The sequence below is a fragment of the Grus americana genome, chromosome 2 (genome assembly GCF_028858705.1).
Source record: "Grus americana isolate bGruAme1 chromosome 2, bGruAme1.mat, whole genome shotgun sequence".
In the NCBI taxonomy this organism is placed as follows: domain Eukaryota; kingdom Metazoa; phylum Chordata; class Aves; order Gruiformes; family Gruidae; genus Grus; species Grus americana.
The window spans coordinates 123,224,861-123,246,468 of record NC_072853.1 but is presented as its reverse complement, the minus strand read 5'-3'; the positions used below and the strand labels follow the sequence as shown (position 1 = coordinate 123,246,468).

The 21,608-nt window shown below is 38.2% G+C and overlaps 1 protein-coding gene across 2 annotated transcripts in view; it reads right to left on the bottom strand.

Moving 5' to 3' along the window:
• Window positions 1-245: 245 nt before the first annotated feature.
• SNRK (SNF related kinase) overlaps window positions 246-21,608 on the bottom strand; it is a 44,392-nt gene continuing 23,029 nt past the window's right edge. For both annotated transcript variants that reach the window (XM_054815025.1, XM_054815026.1), the window contains 4 exons: window positions 12,748-12,889; window positions 9,975-10,187; window positions 8,730-8,864; window positions 246-4,099 (listed from right to left, as the gene is read on the bottom strand). In XM_054815025.1, the coding sequence (XP_054671000.1) occupies window positions 2,881-4,099; window positions 8,730-8,864; window positions 9,975-10,187; window positions 12,748-12,889 (1,709 nt within the window). In that variant the 3' untranslated portion in view covers window positions 246-2,880. The remainder of the gene's footprint in view (window positions 4,100-8,729; window positions 8,865-9,974; window positions 10,188-12,747; window positions 12,890-21,608) is intronic.

Genomic DNA, 21,608 nt, shown 5'->3' with positions numbered 1-21,608 from the left:
CTCTGCAAAAGACTAACTGGAAGTTTGCAAGTTAACACACATCCGCACACAAAGTTGTATTTCACATTTCTAGCACTTTCTGTGGCCGTTTACCACTGAACCGGGTCAGCACTGCTCAGGCCGGGCTGTGCGGTGGCATCTCTGAAGGGTCTGACCTCTGACATGCAGCGGCCAGGAGCTCACACCACCCTTACACAGCAAACACCAAGAGTAACAAACTGCATTGACATGCAAATCATCAGTTATGCATCAATCAAGATATCACTTTTATTAACTGGATTTTCCATTTCTGTCGCACACCATGAATGTTTATACAATGAAAAAGCCAAACATTGCTGGAAGCAATAAGATCAGCTGCTATTTCTGTACCCTCTTAACACACACACAGACTCTTTTCTTGGTGAGAAATTTTTATATTTCTGTTCATTAATTCTGCTTATTTATACTGCTACTCTTAAAATTCTGTGTCAAGATTGTCACATCTTAAATACAGATTAAGTTGCTAGAGGTACATTATTTTATATATATATATTTATATACACACATACAGAAAAATACAAGACTAATTGTTTGTCCACAATATTTAATTTATACACTACTGTAACTATATGCAACTTTTAAAGACACGTTAAGGGGTACAAGAAACTGTTTACTTGCTCTAAATAGTTTGGTCCAATATTATCTTAATGTAGTGGTTATTCTCGCCCTTCCTTTTACGTGACAACATAATACAACATACACCACATGCACAATCATTCACCTGTCAACAACTGGATAAAGGACACCACTCAGACTAACATCTGTACACCCAAAGGTTCAACCAACCACACACAACTCTAAGGCTATAATACAACTATGCAGCATAAATGGTCAACACTGCTGTTTCTAAAGTGAGCACCATATATACAGTCGTATATAAAAACATTGGAAACAAAATACACCTGGGGTTAGTTAAAAGGTGCCATTCCAAGGCTGTACATAATATCAGGAAAGAGTATTTACAATACTTGGAAAAAAAAACTGCAACAAATAAGTTTATTGCCAATGCCCTTTATAAACTTGTCTCCTACTTGGATGTTACGCTCACTGTCCGTGAACCACACATCTCATTTCTGGCCCTTGGTAAGATCCCTGCTCAAAATTTTCAAGCAAATATGTTCTATGGCTTCACCCACACATCTACGCTTGTAGCTTTTGATTTATAAATATCACACTGACTAAACTGCAACTAGAGTTTAAAACTTAAAGCAGCAAAACATTTATCCTTTGCCTTGTTGAGGAAGCAGAATGTAAGATCCCTGGCTAAGCTAGCCAGTAAGAATACCCCATCCAATTCAGACTCTCTTAGTAAAGTCTTTTACTAATCGAGACGAGCTGTCACAAGCTGTTGAAATGACAACCGAGCGTAACGCCGTTCTTTGGTGCCCTGCTCACTCTGCGGCGGATGTGAAATGCATTGTATTTGACCATTCTGCAAGTGTTACAAGATGCTCAACGGTGTAAACTCCTCTCTGACATCCAATGTCTGCCCAGGGCGTTGCTACATACCACCACCAGTTTCACTAGCATTGCTTAGAAGACCCAGTGCACAGCATGAAAAAATAAAACATTCTTGCCCTTCCCAAAACTAGGAATCTGCAATATATTTTATTCTAGGTAATAAAATTCCACAAAGTTAATTCATCTGGTCAAAAGTACCCTTTTGTACAGAAATACTCTAAATCAAGACCTTGCCATGGCAATGGGAAACCCGACAGAAAGGCTAAGAGCTGTAAAATAAATACTTTCCTATATGCTATTTTAAATTGACTTTATGAAAAAGCATGATTACTGAGGGAAAATAAGTGGTGTACATGTGGGGAACAGCAGTATTTGAAGTCTTAAAAAGAATAATAAAGAGAAAAATGTAAATGACAAATTTCAATTTGAATCCAATTACCTAAAGGTTTTCCATCCCTTATTGCCTTTTGAAGTCTCAGGGAGGGGAGGATAGGGGAGAAGGTTTACAAGGTAAAAACCTAAAATATTAAGTGTCATGATATACTAATAACAAAAGTAATTCATACAAATACTTTATTTTCAGTTAGCATGTAAAAACTCAGAAGTAGACTTAATAATTTACCTTTGTTATATTAAAAAAGATTGTCTGCTTGTAATATTAACATATTTCTATGGGAGAAAGCTGCCTTACAAATCTACTTGCCTTTTTTTTTTAAATAAGAAAACTGCCTCTAGCAAAACGAGATCTTTTCAGTTTGATTTTTGAGCCACAACTTTATCCATATCATAGCTTAAGACAAATAGGTGTGGGTTTAAAATCATGTTTCAAGATCGCTAATTTTCAGTGCATCTTTGCTTTGTACAAGCCTTGGAACATCTGAAAGCTCCCTGAAGAGTTTTCAGCATCAAAACATTATTGCTTTGGTTCTGTTTCAGACACATAGAAGTATGCCACATATCACATAGTTTAGATATCACAGAAGGTCAGAACAAGAATTAACATTTCACAAGCAAACAAAAGCTTCTCTCTCTAGTTCAAGTGCAGAACATGAAACTTCTAAGTGCTCCATTTACATTAGGATCCAGATGTTTGTTTTAACTTAATCCAGATCTTCCATAGTAAAATTATAAATGTAAAAATTACACAATAAAATATTCTGCTTTGCTGAAAAAGAAAAAATGCATCGGCTAGCAGCATGCAAAGACCATGCATTGTCATACCATCAAGCAAACACAAAATTAAAGTGTAATAAATAACTGCTCAAAGCCCACTTAAAAATCTTAAGACAACAAAAGGGGGTCCGGTGACAAGGTGTTCACAGCTCTGAACAGGAAGAATGATGCTGTCAAGTACATCAAGCTAGTGAAGTCAGGCCATTGTCAAATGACATGACAACAGCTGGTTTGACTGGAGGTACAGAGCAGCCCCTCCTTTGGGTTCCGCTGAATATTCACAGATATCGTCTTTTCACAGAGAGGTAGTTGTAGCACATTGTTTTTCAAGTTCCTGTTCTTTATCCGTTCCAATTCGTTCGCTGTGTCTGACATTTGGTCAGAAAAAAATTTTAGGTTGCCCAGCGACGAAGCTGGGTTTGCGCTTCCGCTGGAACTTATACACATTTTCCATGTTGATTTCTCCTGTACTTTTACACTGGAAAAGGACAGATTGTTTTGAGGATCAATAATGTATTTAGTGCTGCCATGAATCTGTGAACCTAGGCAAAGGCTCATTAACTTCAGGCTTTCGACCAGTTCCCCTGCACTTCTAGACGATAACTGCATCGAGTTTCCAGATCCAGCGCATCTCCGAGTGGAACCCGATGTGTTGTTGGTGCTGCCACTGGAGCTACCAGAGGGACTCCCCCCACCTTTGTTGTTGTCACTCGGGCTCGTTTTGTCTACCCCTCCGTTTCCGTTACTTGGTTTGCTTTGTCCACCACCATCTCCTTGGCTGCCAGGTGGCCCTTCGCTGCTATCCCGCCGATGCCAGGAGTAAGTAAAGCCACTATCTTTGTCTAGGCGTCTCCTGCTTTCTGAGTCATCGTCGCTTGTTTCTGAGCTACTGCAACTAGAGCCCCGTCCCTGGCTTTTCCTCCTGTGATAGCGTTTATGCACTGTGCTAGGCGAAGCAATATTCATTTTTAACCTGCTGAGCTTTGGGGGTAAGTTCTCATCCATGTCGAACTCGTCATCTGACTCACCCTCCTCAAAGATTTGATTGAGGACTGGTGCGCTCTTTCGCGAAGTGAGACGATTTGTAACTGAAGGCTTACGGCGCAGAACAACTTGAGTAGAAAGCGAAATAGGTTTCTTATCTTCTTCATCCTCCTCCTCATCTTCTTCTACTCTGAACAAGCACTTCCGGCCACTCGTAGTGGGTTTTAAACTGACGGATGGGACTGCTGAAAGCGCCGGTCCAGCTAATTCGGGGATATCTTCTTTCTTCGCTGAATCACCAAGGGCCTTGCTTCTGTGGCCGTTGAGAACATTCTCAGCCGTTCGAGCTGGTGACTGAGGAACAGTTGCGTGGGAGAGAGGAGAAGCTGTAAGGTCATCCTCCAGGTCCTGGGGTACATCAATTTTTGTTGGCCACGATTGTCTATATAAACAGTGATAAAGGATAAAAGAGAAGTTAGATCATGGTGAGCATTCCAGAACATACAAGAAAATGTAAGACCTGCAGAAGAGAAGCACAAGTACTGCCACATAAAGTGGCCTGCTGAGTGGCATGTGTGTAAATACCAGTTCCTGTAGAAATGCTGTTATTTGAAAGGAACATCATATATACAAAAGTATAGGTTAGAGATTTTGCTGGTTACTGTCAAATGAAATCTTAAGATTCCACTGCTCTCAGAAAATGAATTAAGCAATAAAAAGCTTTAAATAATTGTGTCTCAATGAAAATAATCTGAAGTGGGTATAGAACCACAAGTACCTAGAGGAACTCTGATAGCAGCTGATTCAAGTACAACTTAAGTAAGGTGGTATTGCAAACTACTTTTAATCATAAGCTTCTGTTACTTCTCCCCTCCCCCCCCCGCCCCGTATTCTTCATATAAAAATTAGGTTAGAATTAACATGAGTGAGACTGAAGAGTTGAGTCAGAAGAAACATTCTCTCATTTTCAGTAAGTCTCATTCAGACCAAGCTCTATTCTGCAAAATCCCCTTTATTTTTAAACACACATAAATTGAGATGATACATTTATTTGACCTTAGCTGAGCAACTGGAATAATACAGCTGCATGAATTCAGGACTCAAGCTGCTTAAGAATATGACACTTGAATAAACTGTAAATCAAAGTTCAAAATGTATGACTGTGTACTAGCATTAGCTCAAATCAAAATGAAAGTAATACTTGAGTGTAAATCAGCTTTACAGTTAGCAGCTGATGCCTTATCTCCAGTATTTAAGCTAGTATCTAATGATTTGTGTTTTACTTTAAATCCTGAAATATGTTGTCATTTTCTCATAATGCACACAAAATAAATTAAGATGACTGTCAGTCTTTCTCCTCTCTGTTTTGAAAGCCTAATCCAAATGACCAACACCTACAGACCAGCAACTTAACATTGAATAATTCTTCAATTGCTTCACTTAGCATAAGCCTCACATTTCTTGTAGGAGACCAAGAATTTTTTTCAAACCTCTCAGAGTAAATTATCTGTAAGTTAAAGTTTGCCAATCACTTAACTTTACATAACTAAAATACTCTAGCATACCACATGAAAAGCTGTGGTAGAGACCTCTGTTCACATGGATAGCATATTACAAGACATTCCCAACCGTATTTTGGGTGTGCCAAGAGAAAGGGCTGCCTGACTTTGCAGCCCAGGTGTAGGAGGAAAGCAGGAGAGGAAGCAGAGAATGTTTCACACTAAGTGCAACCCCAGATACCTGCTTGGACAGTCACCATATAGATGATGGATCATACCAACTTCCCAATCTGTGCTGTGTTAAAAGGTCAAGCTGAAGAAACAAGGAAAGCTCAGACACCTCTTTGATACTCTTATTCTAAATGTGTTCTTTTGAAGTGTTTGAAGCTAATGGAAGCACCTGCAGTAGGACTGCATTTGCTTAAGGCTCCCTCTGTAATGGCTGGATAGAAAAGGATCCTGAAGTGCAAGATGCCTGTCCACACAGGTAACAACTGACAACTATCCTCCCAACTGTAGGGACTTTGAGGAAGAGTACTTTATGGAGGCCAACACTGAACTCCCCAAGCCTAACTGCAGGCTTCATTTTGAAGTGCTAGCTTCAGTTCTGCTTAACAAACCAGTGATACAAAAATCCACCAGGATCCTCTAACAGTAGGACTTGGCTGCCAAGACACTCGTGCGAGCCTGTGTAGTCCACTGCCTGGGAGGAGCCACACAGGCTCCTTCCTGTCTCGTTGGGCACTGGGAGCTGCTGGTGCCCCCCATTAGTTTCCTTCTGGTGAGAGGTTCTGCCTGGAGGGAGGCCACACAACCAGCAGCTCCGACCCAAGCTGTCCAGACTAGAAGTGGCGCCTAGGCTGTGGTCCTCCTTGGTTTGACACTGGCATCCCCCCTTAGGCCCCAGTGGACTCCAGAAACACTGAGAACCACTGACCTAGTTTTCTGATGACTTCTGCTATGCTGGGTATTTTAAACACAAACAACTGGCAGTGATTAACAAATAGGACTTAAATAAATTAGAAACATAACTACAAAAGTATCATTAGAAAATGAAGATCTAAGTGTTTCAAGAATTTACCGTGCTTTAAGAACAGACTGGTTTATCAGCAAAAAAAGGAAGAGAGTTCTGTGGCTGTCACAATAAAGGGTAAATATAGTATCTAACAGTACTGTAGTTTCCAGGCAATAAGCCTCCTCACTACAGTATGTTTATCTCTCATAGCAGCCCATGTTTGCCTCCCTTCCCCTCCCTTTATTCCCAGTAAGCCTGAGGGGAGAGTGAGGACAGAAGGGAAGCTCCAGGTTGCAAGTTAAATTTTTTTTTAAAATCTTTTGAAGTCTCAAAATCAAAGTAATGCACTACTCTGTTGTCTTTTCCATGAGGTCATTCTATATAAACCCATGGAGTTTAGAACCATCATGAAGACAAGGAACAGCTACCTGGGACCATTAAGGGCAAGAGTTCCTGAATTTAAGCAGATGTCCTTGTCAAAAAAAATTACACTTGTAAGGCAGGCTTCAACTACTCCATTCAACTTTAAAAATTCATATCAAGATTTAGATTCAATGAACTTGTTTGTTCCAGTTCCTCATATAACTGGAACAGCTCTTCTACTGAAACTGTGACTGATGCAGAAGAAAAAACCCACAGTTTAAAAGCAGACTTTGTAGTTTTAGAAAGGTAAACTCAAATATTTCCTGTAATTTGTTTTATAACTAATACTTAGTGTATTAGACACATCTGATGCTCTGCTTGGATTTCTTTTAAAAAAGAAACTGAGATAAAACAAGAGGATGACCCATTAAGAGAACCACAGAGTCAAAGTTACAGTATTACCCTTGAAGAGAAGTAAGCTCTGTAACAGTAAGCTCCAGACCATTTAGGTTCTGTAGGCAACCCTTAGTTGTCTGCAACAATAACTCTTCTAAAGCACTTGTAACCATGCAACATAAGATAAAATTTTGTATGTAAGTGACCATTAAGTGAATGACCTTTTAAGTGCCACAACAAAATTTCGGTCTAGTCTAGTACACAAGACAGGGTGCAGTCTCATCTGGAGATGACAAAGATGTTGAGAACCACTGTAAGGTTCAGAGAGAAACAGCTCCTTGTTCAGGGAGATGCTCCTCTGTCCTCTTCGGACGAAGCTCCTCTAAAAGCCTCCAAAATCTCAACCTAAGTCCAAGGTAACAATCAATGGAGATTACATATCTTTAACCTATTTTCCAAAGTGTGCGCCCTTAATTTATAACAAGCATCCTTTTTTTCCTAGATTGAACTTGAGGTGGTTGTACCTTACTTTTATCAGTTAGGCCAAGGAAAATATGGTTATGCACCAGAAGGACACCATAGCATTTATGTCCCTATTATCATTCCTATTAGATGATTTCACACACGACCTCGCATCAAAGTTGCACAAAGAAACCTCTGGAATGAACAAGCTATTTTTGCTTTTTCTCTAAATCCTACCGATAGATTAACACCACTGAATGTAGGCAGCAACTCTAAACATCAGCACAAGCACTTCAAATTGTTCTCCCGTTAAGAGATTAGCTACTAAGAATTATTATTGTGAATAATATTTTACCAAAACCTAAAAGTCAACTTTTTAAGAAACTGGAGGTTAGATAACAAAAATTAATGGAAATGCCTCAGCACATCCTCCTCCTTCACCGGAAAGATTGTCAAGATAGGCCAATAAAGTCTTTTTTAGTACCAGTAGATGCCTAGTCATAGTCTAAAACTTAACTCAGGAAGTTAAACCCAAAATGTTTAAGAAAAGTAACTGTTCAAAACATGCATCCTCCAATATAAATCTACAGGTGGAAAGTATACTATTTGCCTTGTGTTTGTTTTGTTTGGTTGGTTGATTTGTTTGTTTTTAAAGTATTATGCTGCTCTAACTGAAAATATGGAATGCTTTGGTAACTGGCTGCAGAGCAAATGGACTGGTTGAACATACTAATACCAATATTGGTATTGTATTAGATGCCAGAACCTCACTGCCCCCCTTTAGTTTTACTGTGTCACAGGCTGAAGCTTTGAAAGTCTCAGGGAACCTTACTATAAGGTTTTTTGACAAAAACATGATTTAAAACTAAAAAAAAATAAAAAAACATAACTTACAAATGTTTGCTCTAAGCTTGATATAGGGGATGTTTGGCCCCTTAAAAATCAGTGCTAACAACTAAACCATAACATCAAATTCAGAGTGATTTCTCATTTATAACTAATTCCCCATCGACATGTTTATGGATTATGCAACTACATTTTTTCCAGGGACACTACATACCCAAGTTGTATGAGGAACTGAAGGTCAATCGACATGCCCTTTCCTAGCAGGTGTGAAAACTTACTACTTCAGATTGATTAGGCATTCCTGAAAATGGTACGAATTGAAGATACTATTGTAACTGATTTCTGAACAGTTTCTGAGGCGTCCACAGCACTTTAAAAGACACCTAAAATTTGCAATAAGTATTTTAAGAAAGAACTACTTGATCAATTCAATAATACTCTCATTAAGGCAGGTTAAAAAAAAGAAACCATTTAGGAATCTAAATTCTCACCTGAACTGAGCTTTGATGTTGCTAGGGCTTGCAGATCTGGTCTGAATTTCTTTCTCTTGTTTTTCTCGCAGAATCCTTTCAGCTAGTAAGAAGTAAGTAGCAGTGATGTGATTGTATTTGTTAGTTTCCAATGCCCTAGGGAAAATGCAGAACATGAAATAAACCATACATCAATGGTTTTTAGAAAACTGGACATACATCTCACACCTTGCTGTACTTCTAGCAGGAAGAGCACCTGAAAACAGAACTGTCTATTTTTGATGTTTTGACAAGCATGTCTTGGTTTTATTAAGAATAAAGAGCCAACAAGTCTGGTAATTTCAACGATAGTTGGAAGAGGATATCTTTAGATTATCATCCAAAAAAATTAAGTAATTCTTCCTTTATTAAACATTTTTTAAATACTAAAAGTGTATTTTCATTAATGTCATGCACTAATGGTAGGCCTTCCCACTGGCAAATACAATCACAAAGCACTAATATTTGTTTATGCAACAACCAGAGGAAGAAAACATTATTATTATTTTAGGGTTGTCACATTAAGTTCACAGCAAAATTAAGTTCATAACTCAGTAAGCATAATTCAGACATTCTAACAGAAAGGATGCCACTGTTACGCAGCTAAAAGCTTAAGAAGCAAGACCACTGCTTCCCCACCACACACACCCCACCACCCAAATGGTAAGACAGTAACAGTTTTTCCGGTTTAAACACAATCAAACAGACAACACAATTTTAAGTCCTCTTTCAATTTCGAAAATGTTTTAGAAATTTGGGGGGTTTAATCTGTTAAAAAAAAACACATAGCTTTTTAGTAAGCTCACTCTGTGACAATGACTATTTGGCATTATATAGATAAAAGGAATAATATTTTAAATTAACAAAGATTCAGGTATACTGGAAACATACTAAGGGAAAAATTCTGAAATTTGATCACCTCCAAATATGCATGAGATATGAAGCACAAGTAAAAGCATGGATTTCAAAGCAGTTCAGTTTACTTGAAATGGCAAACTACCACCGGAATCGAACACTGTTCCAACACATTTTCTTGAAGTGTTTCCTAAGGTTGTGTGTCCTTAAGTATTTCTCATCCTAGAATATCCTATCACAGAGCATGACTGTAATATTTTGTTTAACCGAATGGCTTGACATTTAAACACTGAAGTACCCAGGCTGTCATGACATTCTTTGATCAAAAATGACAGATGCACAAAAACTGCATAAAGAAAATTGACAACTTACTCCACTATTGTATCTCGATCTGCAATATCACCGAGAACCATGCGTTGTATTATACTGTTGTGTTCCTCCTCAGACAGATTTTTATATGACACAAGAGGAATATTGTACTTTGTTGCAGGAGAAGGGTCGACTCCTTGGAGCCATGCATGGTTTTCTATCTCTTCCAAAGATGCCCTTCGCTTCGGGTCTCTCTGCAACATCCGTGTAATTAGACTGTGAATAAAAAATAAATCTAAACAAAATGCACTCACGTGTTTTAAAAGCAGCCATTGTAAGAGTAACATTAGAAAGAAATTTTCTGCTGTCAGTCCACATAGATTTTTAGAAGTCTCTACAGTAAACAATGTGATGGGAAATTGTTTGTTCTCAAAGACATTCCAAATATTGCTGAACTGAAACAAGCAATTTACTTATTACAAACTATAAATATCAAACTCTCCAGATTTCATTTACTATGCTTAGATTCTTAACCTGATTTTTTTGGTTTGTTTGGTTTTTATAGGTCTTATAGGGCAACTGTCATAGACGGCCTACAGGCTGGCTCTGTGAAGTAAATAGAAATACAATTTTCTATTATTGCTGCTGTCAACAAGAACATGGAATGGCAAGATAAGTAGAAATATTTTATTCTGAAATACCTATCAGACATTTGATTCTTCAGTATCTCTGAAAAAACAGTGATTTGTTCTATCCATAGAGAGGGGGGAAAACACCCAACATAAAACCAAAATACTATCTGGGATGATGAAGTGCCAAACCTACCAACGGGTTGATACTGAATGTTTACAAGTGCTGGAAAGGAAGGGCATAAATTCCCCAAACAGAGAAAGAAGACTTGATTAGCACAGCACATCTCTATTCACTTACTATACATGAAAAATTCTTGGGGAAGGTATTTTTGGCTTTGCACAACAAACAGAACATGGATATACAGTTTTGGTGCCAACGTTTCAATGAAACTTCATTGCTCCAACATATGGAATGAAAGTTCTGCAGTTCTCACATAATGCTTTTTATTGCACTAACTATACTACACCATGCAACTTCAAACTGCAAGGCCACACAAATCACAAAAGTAATCACAATTCTATTTTTTTGTAGTGTGAGATGCTGTACAGAATTAAAAATGGAGGTTAATTCAGACTTCTTAAAACTCTACTGTAAAAACAGGATGTCACATATGTACTCAGTAGCTGTGGTCTCTGACTTTACCAAAAGGAAAGGCGGGGTGAGACATGGGAGCCTTAATTTTCTTTGCTTTTGTTAGTATTATAACAGAAAGGGAACAAACTATATAATTCATTTGACTTTTTTTAAACTACACCTGTAGTAAAGCCACACAAATGTATCACATCTGCCTCCTGCTTTAAGCTTGCTTATGCATCCCATGAGCAGGAAGTTTAAACATTCCCAGAGTCTTTTCCCTAAGAAAACCTAACTTATAGAGGACTTGGGTAACCAGATCCTACATTGTTGATGCATCGCATAGAGAAAGCGGATCTACTTGGGCCTTTAAGTAAATTAGAGTTAGTCAATCTATGAAGCGAAGGGCTGCAAAAATAAGTTTCCTGGCCTCAGCACAGCATGCGGCATCTCAAGATATTTATTCAATAGAATTCACTGATAAGAGCTCTCTTTTAAACCTCTTCCTGTATTGCATTTTAAACCCATTTCTGCACGTAAAGCTCTTCAAGCTGTCGAGAGCACTGTTTCCATGTTAGCAGAAACGCTAGATGCTAATGAAAAGACACAAAAACCAGCTATGGCATCATGTTATGCATTAGATTCCTGGACCACATAGATGCCAGGTGAAAAGAGAAACGGTCATTATGACCACAACTGTAACTATTTCCCTCCTGTGTCAAATAAAAGATACTGCTCTAGTTTTTTTGACTGGACCAAATCCATTTTTCAAGCATTTATAAAGGCATCTGGACTTTCATATTGAAAATAAAAAGATACCCTATCGCAGATTGAAGAACCCAAGCAAACATTGTAAAATAGTTTAAGTGATGCAACTGGGATATATATGAAAAGGACTGAAGAGGTCATTAACTGATAGGGAAATATGGGAAATATTGAAGCATACAAAAAAAATATTAAAAAGCTGCAGTGAACACTGCAGAAAAACAACACGTCAAAATGAGTCACGATTCCCAAGTGGCATATGGTATTTGCAGACAGAATTTTTTCTCCCTTGATTGCCTAGAATGTTGATTTGGAGTTGCAATTTCAGTAGGAGATTTCAGTAGGAGACGAGTAAAACTTGCTGTGGTATCCTTGGGTTTTGACAACTTGTATTTTGAGCAGAAATCTGTAGGAATCATTACCTTTTTAACCCCTGCCACAAAATACTCTCAGCAACACCTTGTAATTTGTCCAGCAAGAGTGGTGGCCAAAGCCAGTCAGTGGTGAGCAGCTTCTTCAATCACTTATAAAAGGCATAACAACTGAGATACATAAAAGAAAGATACATTGTGTAAAATCAAAAAGAAGTTTCACACAAACATGGGAAAAACTGATTGGCAAAAAATATCATGGGATTAACCTTTAGTAAGAAGAGCCACAAAGAATAAAAAAATGCAATACTGCGCCCAAGAAACTACTCCATCAATGTGAAGAAATACTCATAACTAAGCAAAAGCAGCAGGCATAATATCTTATTAACAGGCAAGGAATATTCTACACACTGATAATATGGTATGGAGAACTCCAAAAGGTAATAAGAATCCACTTCCATGAATGCTTCCAAGTTTTTTAGTACTCTACTTACTCTTTACATTCTTTGGACACATGAGGTGGCACTGTGTATTTGCAGTCCATTATCATAGTCAGAGTTTCACTGTCATTTGCTTCTTGAAATGGTGGTTGTCCACAAACCAACATGAAGAGGATGACCCCCAAACTCCAAATATCTGTAAATATATTTTCAAATAACTGTGAGGAAGCAGACAATTACCATCAAAACTGTGACGTATTCTTGAGATGCATACTGGGGTTGCTACTGCAGTCTTGATTATCAGTGTTACTCGTGGAATTTGCAATTCCACTAAACTACAAGATACAGTAGTTCCATTGCCTGAAGGCTTTTATAGTTTTAGAGGAAAAGAGTACCAGATTTCATGACTTCAGGGATGCACCACAGTTTGCTGTCAAAGCTGTTATGCATCTCAAATTGTTAGATACAGCTGAAGATAATCTGGTCACTCAGAAGACAAGAATTCATTACGCTTTTCTTCACAGGTAGGCACAGATTATTAGAGATTTGTATTCAAAGCACATTCCTTTTTGAAGGACAAGCATAAACCATTCTAAGTATAGTTTACACGTTACTCTATGAACTAAGAAATTACAAAGAAAGTCACTTATTTCAAATGAGACTGAGCTAGATGTTTTCCCTTCAGTAGCGTTGCTTTAAAAAATTCTTTACTACTTCTAATGGTAAATAAGTTAAATCATTCAGGTAAAACCACCTTCTTACACCAATCACACTACAAAGTGTAGAGCGTTTTGTTTTTCTAAAATACCCAAATATAACATAATTAACAGCAATCTCTACTACACACTGGGAGTCTCCTTGTTTCCTAATTCTTGCTTGTGTACAATAAAAACCATTTAACTGTCTTGTTCCTCAATGAAATAGCATATCAAAAGATGAAAGAGAAGCACTGCTGGGCATGAAGCCCTTTAGTTGGTTTCTACTCACTGTAAATGCTAATATTTACTTTAAATCTTTATTAAGAGTTTGCCTAGAAGAAAATATTTCACAAGGAAGCTTAAATATTGAGAAGTATATCATATTGCATAAAAACAAATAACTCCAATATACACTTAGAGAAAAGGCCATGCTCTTAAACTTTAGCTACACCTCCATGCTCTGGAAATTGCAATGGCAATTTTGGGTCTGACACCCTAGCATTTCACAGACCTGTCCCCAGTAAAACCAACCAGCTGAAGTGAACAGGCCTCCCGAGGGAAGAGGGGAGCGCAGCTGGCAGTTGTCTAAGCCGCAGAGCACACCAGCTCTGTCCTGGAAGGGCTTGCAAGAGGGAACCACAGAGTGACCTACCCAACTGCATCGTGCTTTTCGTGGCCTACTCAAAATACTTGACACGCATTTAATGCTGAGGGATGGCTACAATTTTATTTAATAATGTAAATCACACACATTCATCCCTAGAACAATTACTCGTTTTGCTAGTTACAACCCATTCTTCATATGGTTTAGCTGACAGAGGACAAGAAAGACTACATGGTAATTTTCTTTAGAGCTCTAATTTGTAGTAAGTGTATGCTATTAACTCAAACAATTATTTGATTTCTTTTATGCTTACTAGGGCCTTAATACTATAGGTACTATGCATTTTGAGGCCGGTACACCATATCATGCATACTTGCAAATTCAACATGACTACTCAAGTGTTTAAGATTCAATAAATGCGTTAATACTTTCTTAGCCTAATGCCAGAAAGCTGAATGTTCTTAAATACAGGATTTTAAAAAAGCCTCACAAGACAGAGAGGTAGTTTCACCTAAGAGGTACACCTTTACTTTTGTAAAGCTATTTATGTCTTTCTCCTACTGTTTAGCTTGAAAGCAGCCAAAATGTTTTGGTGCATCATCTATCTCCCACCACCCACCAGATTACAAGCACTCATTTTTGCAAGCACATAAAACATGTGAATTTATGCATTTCTACAAACAGTCATCTTTGGGGTATCAATGTCCTCCTAGATTTTTAACTTTGCTTAAGATCTATTTTGTGATACAATCTAGTATCCTGTTTGACACTCCCCCCACAATAAAATAGAATGCTTCATGCCTCCTTTCAGCATGAAGTATTTTAGCAGACTCCATATAATATTCTTAATTACAGACAAATAATTTTAGCTATAATAAAGCAATATACATTGGCTAAATTTAAGCCAAAAGAAAAATAATGTGGAGGGGAACAATGCAATTGAACCATAAGTTAAAAATAAGCATATAAAAAATTTAAACAGAAGTAAAAACACAATATTCTAAGAAGTCAAGTGTAAAATAAGACAGTCCTGAGAAAAGGATAGCAATCACAGTAAGACAACAATTAAAGTTCCATGAAATCATCATATACAGGAAACTCTTATACTGGGGAGGACAAGGTCTAGCAGACCTTGAAGTTTCAACTGCAATGAGTAGATACTGAATATCCTTAAGTATTTTCTTTTAGAAGGTAGTCTCCTAATCAATTTTCTCTTTTACACACATGGCTTCTTTTCTGGGATACACTTTTCCATATTTCAATTTCAAAGGATTTGTGATGACAGATACTGTTTTAGTTTTCCAAAAGTTATTGAGATAAACACATATGTACATGTCCTGGTTTCGGCAGGGATAGAGTTAATTTTCTTCCTAGCAGCTGGTGTAGGGATGTGGTTTGGATTTAGAATGGGAATAATGTTGATAACACACTGATGTTTGTAGTTGTTGCCAAGCAGTCAAGGACTTTTCAGCTTCTCATACTGTCCTGCTGATGAGAAGGTGGGGGTGTCCCAGAAACTAGGAGGGGACACAGCCAGGACAGCTGACCCAAACTGGCCAAAGGGATATTCCATACCATATGATATCATGCTTCATATGTAACGGGGGGTTAACCAGGAGGCAATGGGGCTCAGGAACTAGCTGAGCATCAGCTTTGATTGGTGAGCAATTGTGCTGTGCATCACTTGTTTTGTATATTCTTTTATCATTATTATTATTCTCTTCCTTTTCTGTCCTATTAAACTGTCTTTATCTCAACCCACAAGTTTTACCCTTTTTTTCCTTTTCAATTCTCTCTCCCATCCCACTGGAGAGTGGGGGGAAGTGACCAAACAGCTGTGTGGTTGTTTTACCTGCCTGCCAAATTAAACCATAACAATACATTTACTTTATAAAAAAAATAAATCCAACTAGATCCTCTAAACGCAAAAAAAACCACCCCAAAACCTATTGTTTGCTATAACACAATGACCAGTTAGATATCAACCTATATGTTTTGCCAAATAAACCAGTAATTACTGATTATCCAGCACATAAGAGAATTTTGTGTATTTCTTTCACTAGTTACTATATTTTGCACTCTATCTACAGGCCTTTCCAGATAAGAGTTGCAAATAGTGAAATGAAACTTTTTTTTAAGTACAACTGCATGAAAAATAGACTACAAACTCTTATTAATAGTGAAATACCAGTCATGCACTGAACTGCTACCATATTTCATTGTATCATGCATGTTGTGTTACTAAAAAGGCATCATGTGTATGCAGAAAAAAGTTGTTAGAAAATAAAAATGGTGCTCAAGACTTTTTGACCTTATGATATTATCTAGATGTTCTTACACTCTCACTGACAAGCACTAGGGTATAGCAACAACTACAATTTCTTTCATTCTTACACACTACAGGCAAAGGTTACTATGACACTTTTCTGACAAAAGTGTCTTTTGTTAGCCTGACAGCACAGCAGACACTTAATCTGATGTGGATAAGAAATAACAGTGGACAGAAACAATTACATGGCTTTTATTCTCACCATATTTTTATAGCTGTGGCTGAAGAACAACTTCATTGCATCTGCAGTCATGGCTACTAAAATGACTCAGCTCAGAGCATCAAGGACACAGCTGAGCAGCCTTAGCAGAATTAAAAGTACACTAATAACTAGGAAGCAAGAAAATAGTGTCCCTAAGTAAGTCTAATCTACATGTAAAGACTGAAAACAGAAAAATTACTGGAAGACTTAGTGCAGACCTTGTGTCACACAACAGATGTCATCTTGAGATCATCTTCACAAGCCCTCCAAGTATCATGTTATAGCAAGTCTCATTCATAGAAGCAGAGCTAAGTGTTTGGATGTCTGTAGGTGTATTAAGAGGACACATTAAAGAGTTCTGTCTTGACCCTTCACATGCAGACTCACAAATCAAGGGGTTGCTGCCTAACCTATTCTCTGTGCCACAGTTTAACTAGACCCAATCACTTGTTTGCAACTCCACATACAACTAAAACCAACCAACCTGATGAATGATGCAACATCTTTAATAAGGGCCTCTTTCTGGTCAACTGCAAGTTGCCACCTTATTAAAGGTAAAGGCACAATGGAAAATGTATACAATGCTACAGCCACAGCTAAAAAAGACACTCAGTTTTTGCACCCCCCAAAAAAGTGAGAAAACTTACTTAGTGAATATTTCAGCAGCTTTTATCCTACATGCAAGTGACTAGAGATCAGCCTACAGATCTTGGTCACAGGTACTTGCAGAAGTTTTTGATCCTTTTTTTGACTGGAAAAGTAGTGTCATGGCCAAGCTCACTCCTATGTTTTGCCATCCAGCATTTCAGACAACACTCTATGAGTGTTTGTATTTAGAAAAGAAAAAATGAACGAATACTTAATGAATCACCATAATCTTGAATCACAATAATTAGGAGGGGTGTCACCAACAGATCAAGGGAGGTGACCCTTCACTTCTGCTCAACACTGAGGCCACACCTGGAGTGCTGTGTCTGGTTCTGGGCTCCCCACTACAAGAGAGACATGGACATACTGGATTGTCCAATGAAGGGCCATGAAGAAGGGACTGGAGCATCTCTGCTATGATAAAAGGCTGAGAGAGCTGGGACTGCTCAGTTTAAAGAGAAGACTCAGCAGGGGAACCAATGCATATAAATACGTGAAGGGAGGATGCAAAGAGGACAGACCCAGGCTCTTTTCAGTGGTGCCCAGTGACAGGACCAGAGCCAATGGGCACAAACTGAAACACAGGAGGGTCCCTCTGAACATAGGATCATAGAATGGTTTGGGTTGGAAGGGACCTTAAAGATCATCTAGTTCCAACCCCCCTGCCATGGGCAGGGACACCCTCCACTAGACCACGTTGCCCAAAGCCTCATCCAACCTAGCCTTAAAAACTTCCAGGAATGGGGCATCCACAACCTCTCTGGGCAACCTGTTCCAGTGCCTCACCACCCTCACAGTCAAGAATTTCTTTCTAACATCTAATCTAAATCGACCCTCCTTCAGCTTAAACCCATTACCCCATGTCCTATCACTACACTCCCTGATAAACAGTCCCTCACCATCTTTCCTGTAGGCCCCTTCAGATACTGGTAAGCTGCAATTAGATCTCCTCGGAGCCTTCTCTTCTCCAGGCTGAACAATCCCAAGTCTCTCAGCCTGTCCTCATAGCAGAGGTGCTCCAGCCCTCTGATCAGCTTCGTGGCCCTCCTCTGGGCTCGCTCCAACAGCTCCATGTCTCTCCTGTACTGGGGCCCAGTACTCCAGGTGGGGTCTCACAAGAGCAGAGTAGAGGGGCAGGAAACATCAGGAAGCAGTTTTTCAATGTGAGGGTGGCTGAGCCCTGGCACAGGTTGCCCAGGGAGGCTGTGGAGTATCCATCTCTGGAGATATTAAAAAGCCATCTGGGCATGGTCCTGGGCAACTGATTCTAGGTGTTCCTGCTTGACCAGAGCAATTACACCAAATGACCTTCAGAGGTACCTCACTGGAGTACGCAGTACCAACAGGAAAACTGTACTTCCGTTTGCCAATCCGAAGCAGCACATTGTAGGTGTTTGAGAAAATGAAAGCATGACACAGCAAGGTAAGAACTAAAATAATGTTGATAGCGTAAACATACAGAACTCGAATGCTTCATTTAAACCAGCAAAGGGTTGTCTCAGCTATAAACACAATTATTTTTCACTCACCAAACACAGCGTAAAGGATAGTAAGTGTCAAGGAAGTGGTAAAAAAAGTGGAAAGAAACAGGAAAACATTAAACTGATTTTCAAAGTAACTTAATTTGAAATACACAAACCCTGCAAGAACAATGTAAAAATGGAACTGGTACAAGAAGGGAATTAATTCACTGATATTTCAAACTACCACAATTATTCAGACAACAACTGCATGCAATCCTAAACAAAACAACAACAGTAACAACAGTATCTTGCCCTTCTCAACCTACCACAAAATTTCACATTGGCATTTTTTCTAAGACACACACAACACTGGATGAAATTAAAAAAGTAGAATTTTTACTGGCAGATTTCTGCAATTAAGTTTCCAGGACAATAGAAATCCCTGCAGGTTTTGCATTATTAAGTTTTTATTTTGCATGCTTTGAAGACACTTAGCTTGACATAGGTAATAATACTAAAAGGGGAAATCATCTTCTCTTTGTAAAAAAGGATCCATGAACTTCAGAGTTACAAGTCTTACTTATTTGTAAATTTAGAAGACACATTTAAGTAGATGACCTACACTCCCAACACGCAAGTAAGTTTAAACATGTTGGTTTGCTAGCCTTCAGTGTAACTCAAAATCCAAGGTTTAGAATCTGAAGTTGTCAAAGCAGACATTCCAAAATAATGAGTTAATACCCACATATCATTTTGAAAGATTAAAAAACCCCAACAGTTATAGGACTATATGGTACACATATAAGAAGTGCTAATATTTGTACCTGATTTATTAGTTAAGCCATTCTATACATGAAAAAAATCAATCCTGTATCTGCACTTTCCACTTTTCTCTACTGAGATTTATAGCTGCATATTTTTCAAGTCCAGAAAATATACTGCAAAAAAGATTGAAAGAAATGAAAATGCCTTCTCTTTAAAGATACAAGTTTCATTCACTCATTTAATGTAATAACCACGGTACACTTTGGAAAATTCTTGGTTTTCAGAAGAGTGTCATCTGAGAGGGGCAAAATTCAAGATCTTTATGCACAGCTGTCTGAGAAATTAGTAAAAGAGAACCACAGCTTATTTTAGTCCTTATTAACCAAATTTCAGTATTTCCCCAAACAATACAAAAAGCTGCACACAGGAATATTCTTTACCATACTGTTTTGTGCTGCCATAATAAATGTGGCTTTATTATTCTTTCCTATTAATAAAAAGAAATCTCATCTGTCCTCTGGATCCTAAGGAACCTAAGGAATCTGGAGAGGGTTTGCACTCAACTGATGAGTGCTTTGACCGACACTTGGTCAGCACATGCTGCTCATTCTTGTGCTGCACCATGCTATAGGAAATTTCTGCTCATATATTAGGTGTAGCAAAAGGGGAATAACTGTTTCTGCTGGGGAGACCACTTCCACCTGCAGAGCAGACAATGACACCTTGATCTTTCATACCTAAGTCCCAAGAAGCATTCTTACCCTATTATAAATGGGAGTTTCACTCAAACTGAGTGAAAGCCTCAGTCAAAATGACCTGATTTGGTCAAAAGCATCAACTTTGACAAGACAGTTGTGTGAGCTGATTAGAAAGATGTTTGAGCAGCAATGAAATAAGAGCCTGACATCTCATCAAAGCAAGGCTTCTAGAAAGAAATAGCATCTCTTATTAGACCAGCTAATAACTGGGGAAAGGGAGGGGAAAAAAATAACTCAAAGTTTAAAGGAACAGAAGTTTTTCTTTAGATCTCCACACACTCGTGAAAACATACTTTTTTTAGTCAAGGCAGCCCTTATAGTATGTTCTTAATTTGATATACCTTATGTCAGCTCAGGGGACAGTTTCCTGCTTTCACACATTATTAGAAGCTGTAGATACACATTTAAAAGCAAAACACAACTACTTACATTTTAACCCCCCAAAAAGAGAGGAGAGCAGAGAACTACATTGCAGGATCTGAATGCAGAGCAAGACCTGTTAAATGGGCTGCACCATTAAAAAAAAAATCTCACCTTCAGTTCTATGCAAATGTGGTTTGACATACAGTATACACGGTAAAGAACTCTGCAGAGATCTGCCTCTCCTCCACCTTCACACCCCTGGCATACCGTTTTAATATAATATATTAACTATGGTGCTATGTTAATACTCAAAAAAAATCATGTTTTAGACAAAAGCTTTAGATATTGTAATACATTTACTACTGGATAGTTTAACTAGATAAAGAACAGGTTTTGTAAGCAAAACTCTTGCCTTGGACAAATAAGTCAGCATACATTTGCAGCTATATTCCCTTATCACAGCTCAGAACTCAGGTGCTAGTGCCAATTCTACATTCAAGACTCTTAACTGAAAGAGCACAAGGAAGAGAAGGGTTAAAGAGACACATTTTTAGAAGAGCAGATTTAAACAAGAACTTTTTCAAAACTTCAAGGTTTTTTACTACTCTTAGTAATTAGCAGTTGAAGGCTTTACAGAAACTGCTTACCTCTCTCTTCCCCGCCAAGGGTCATCTAATTTGCCCTCTGCAGAAAATTGATGCAAAAATAGAATTTAGACCTGACATGCTGCATGCGTTTAGCACACTTAAAGCCTGTAAAACTTCAAATGAGTATACTGAAGGAAGGCATACTTGTATACTGCAGTGGCCGAAATCAAGGTCTTTCAAAAGCACAGTGAAGATGAAGATGCAATTTAGCCTTTAAATTGGGTACTAGTAACTTGAAACTGCCATTGCCATAACAAGAATAAACTAAAGATATTATTAGGACTTTTAAAAGCACTAGCTAGCTAGCTGCAGTAGAGAATATTTTATTGTTTTTAAAGCCATTAAATAATGTTGATCAGGAAAGGACTGTTCAAGCAGGATTCCCAGAACCATGACAACCAGGGCTGTGTATACGCAACTTCCTTACATAACATGAAG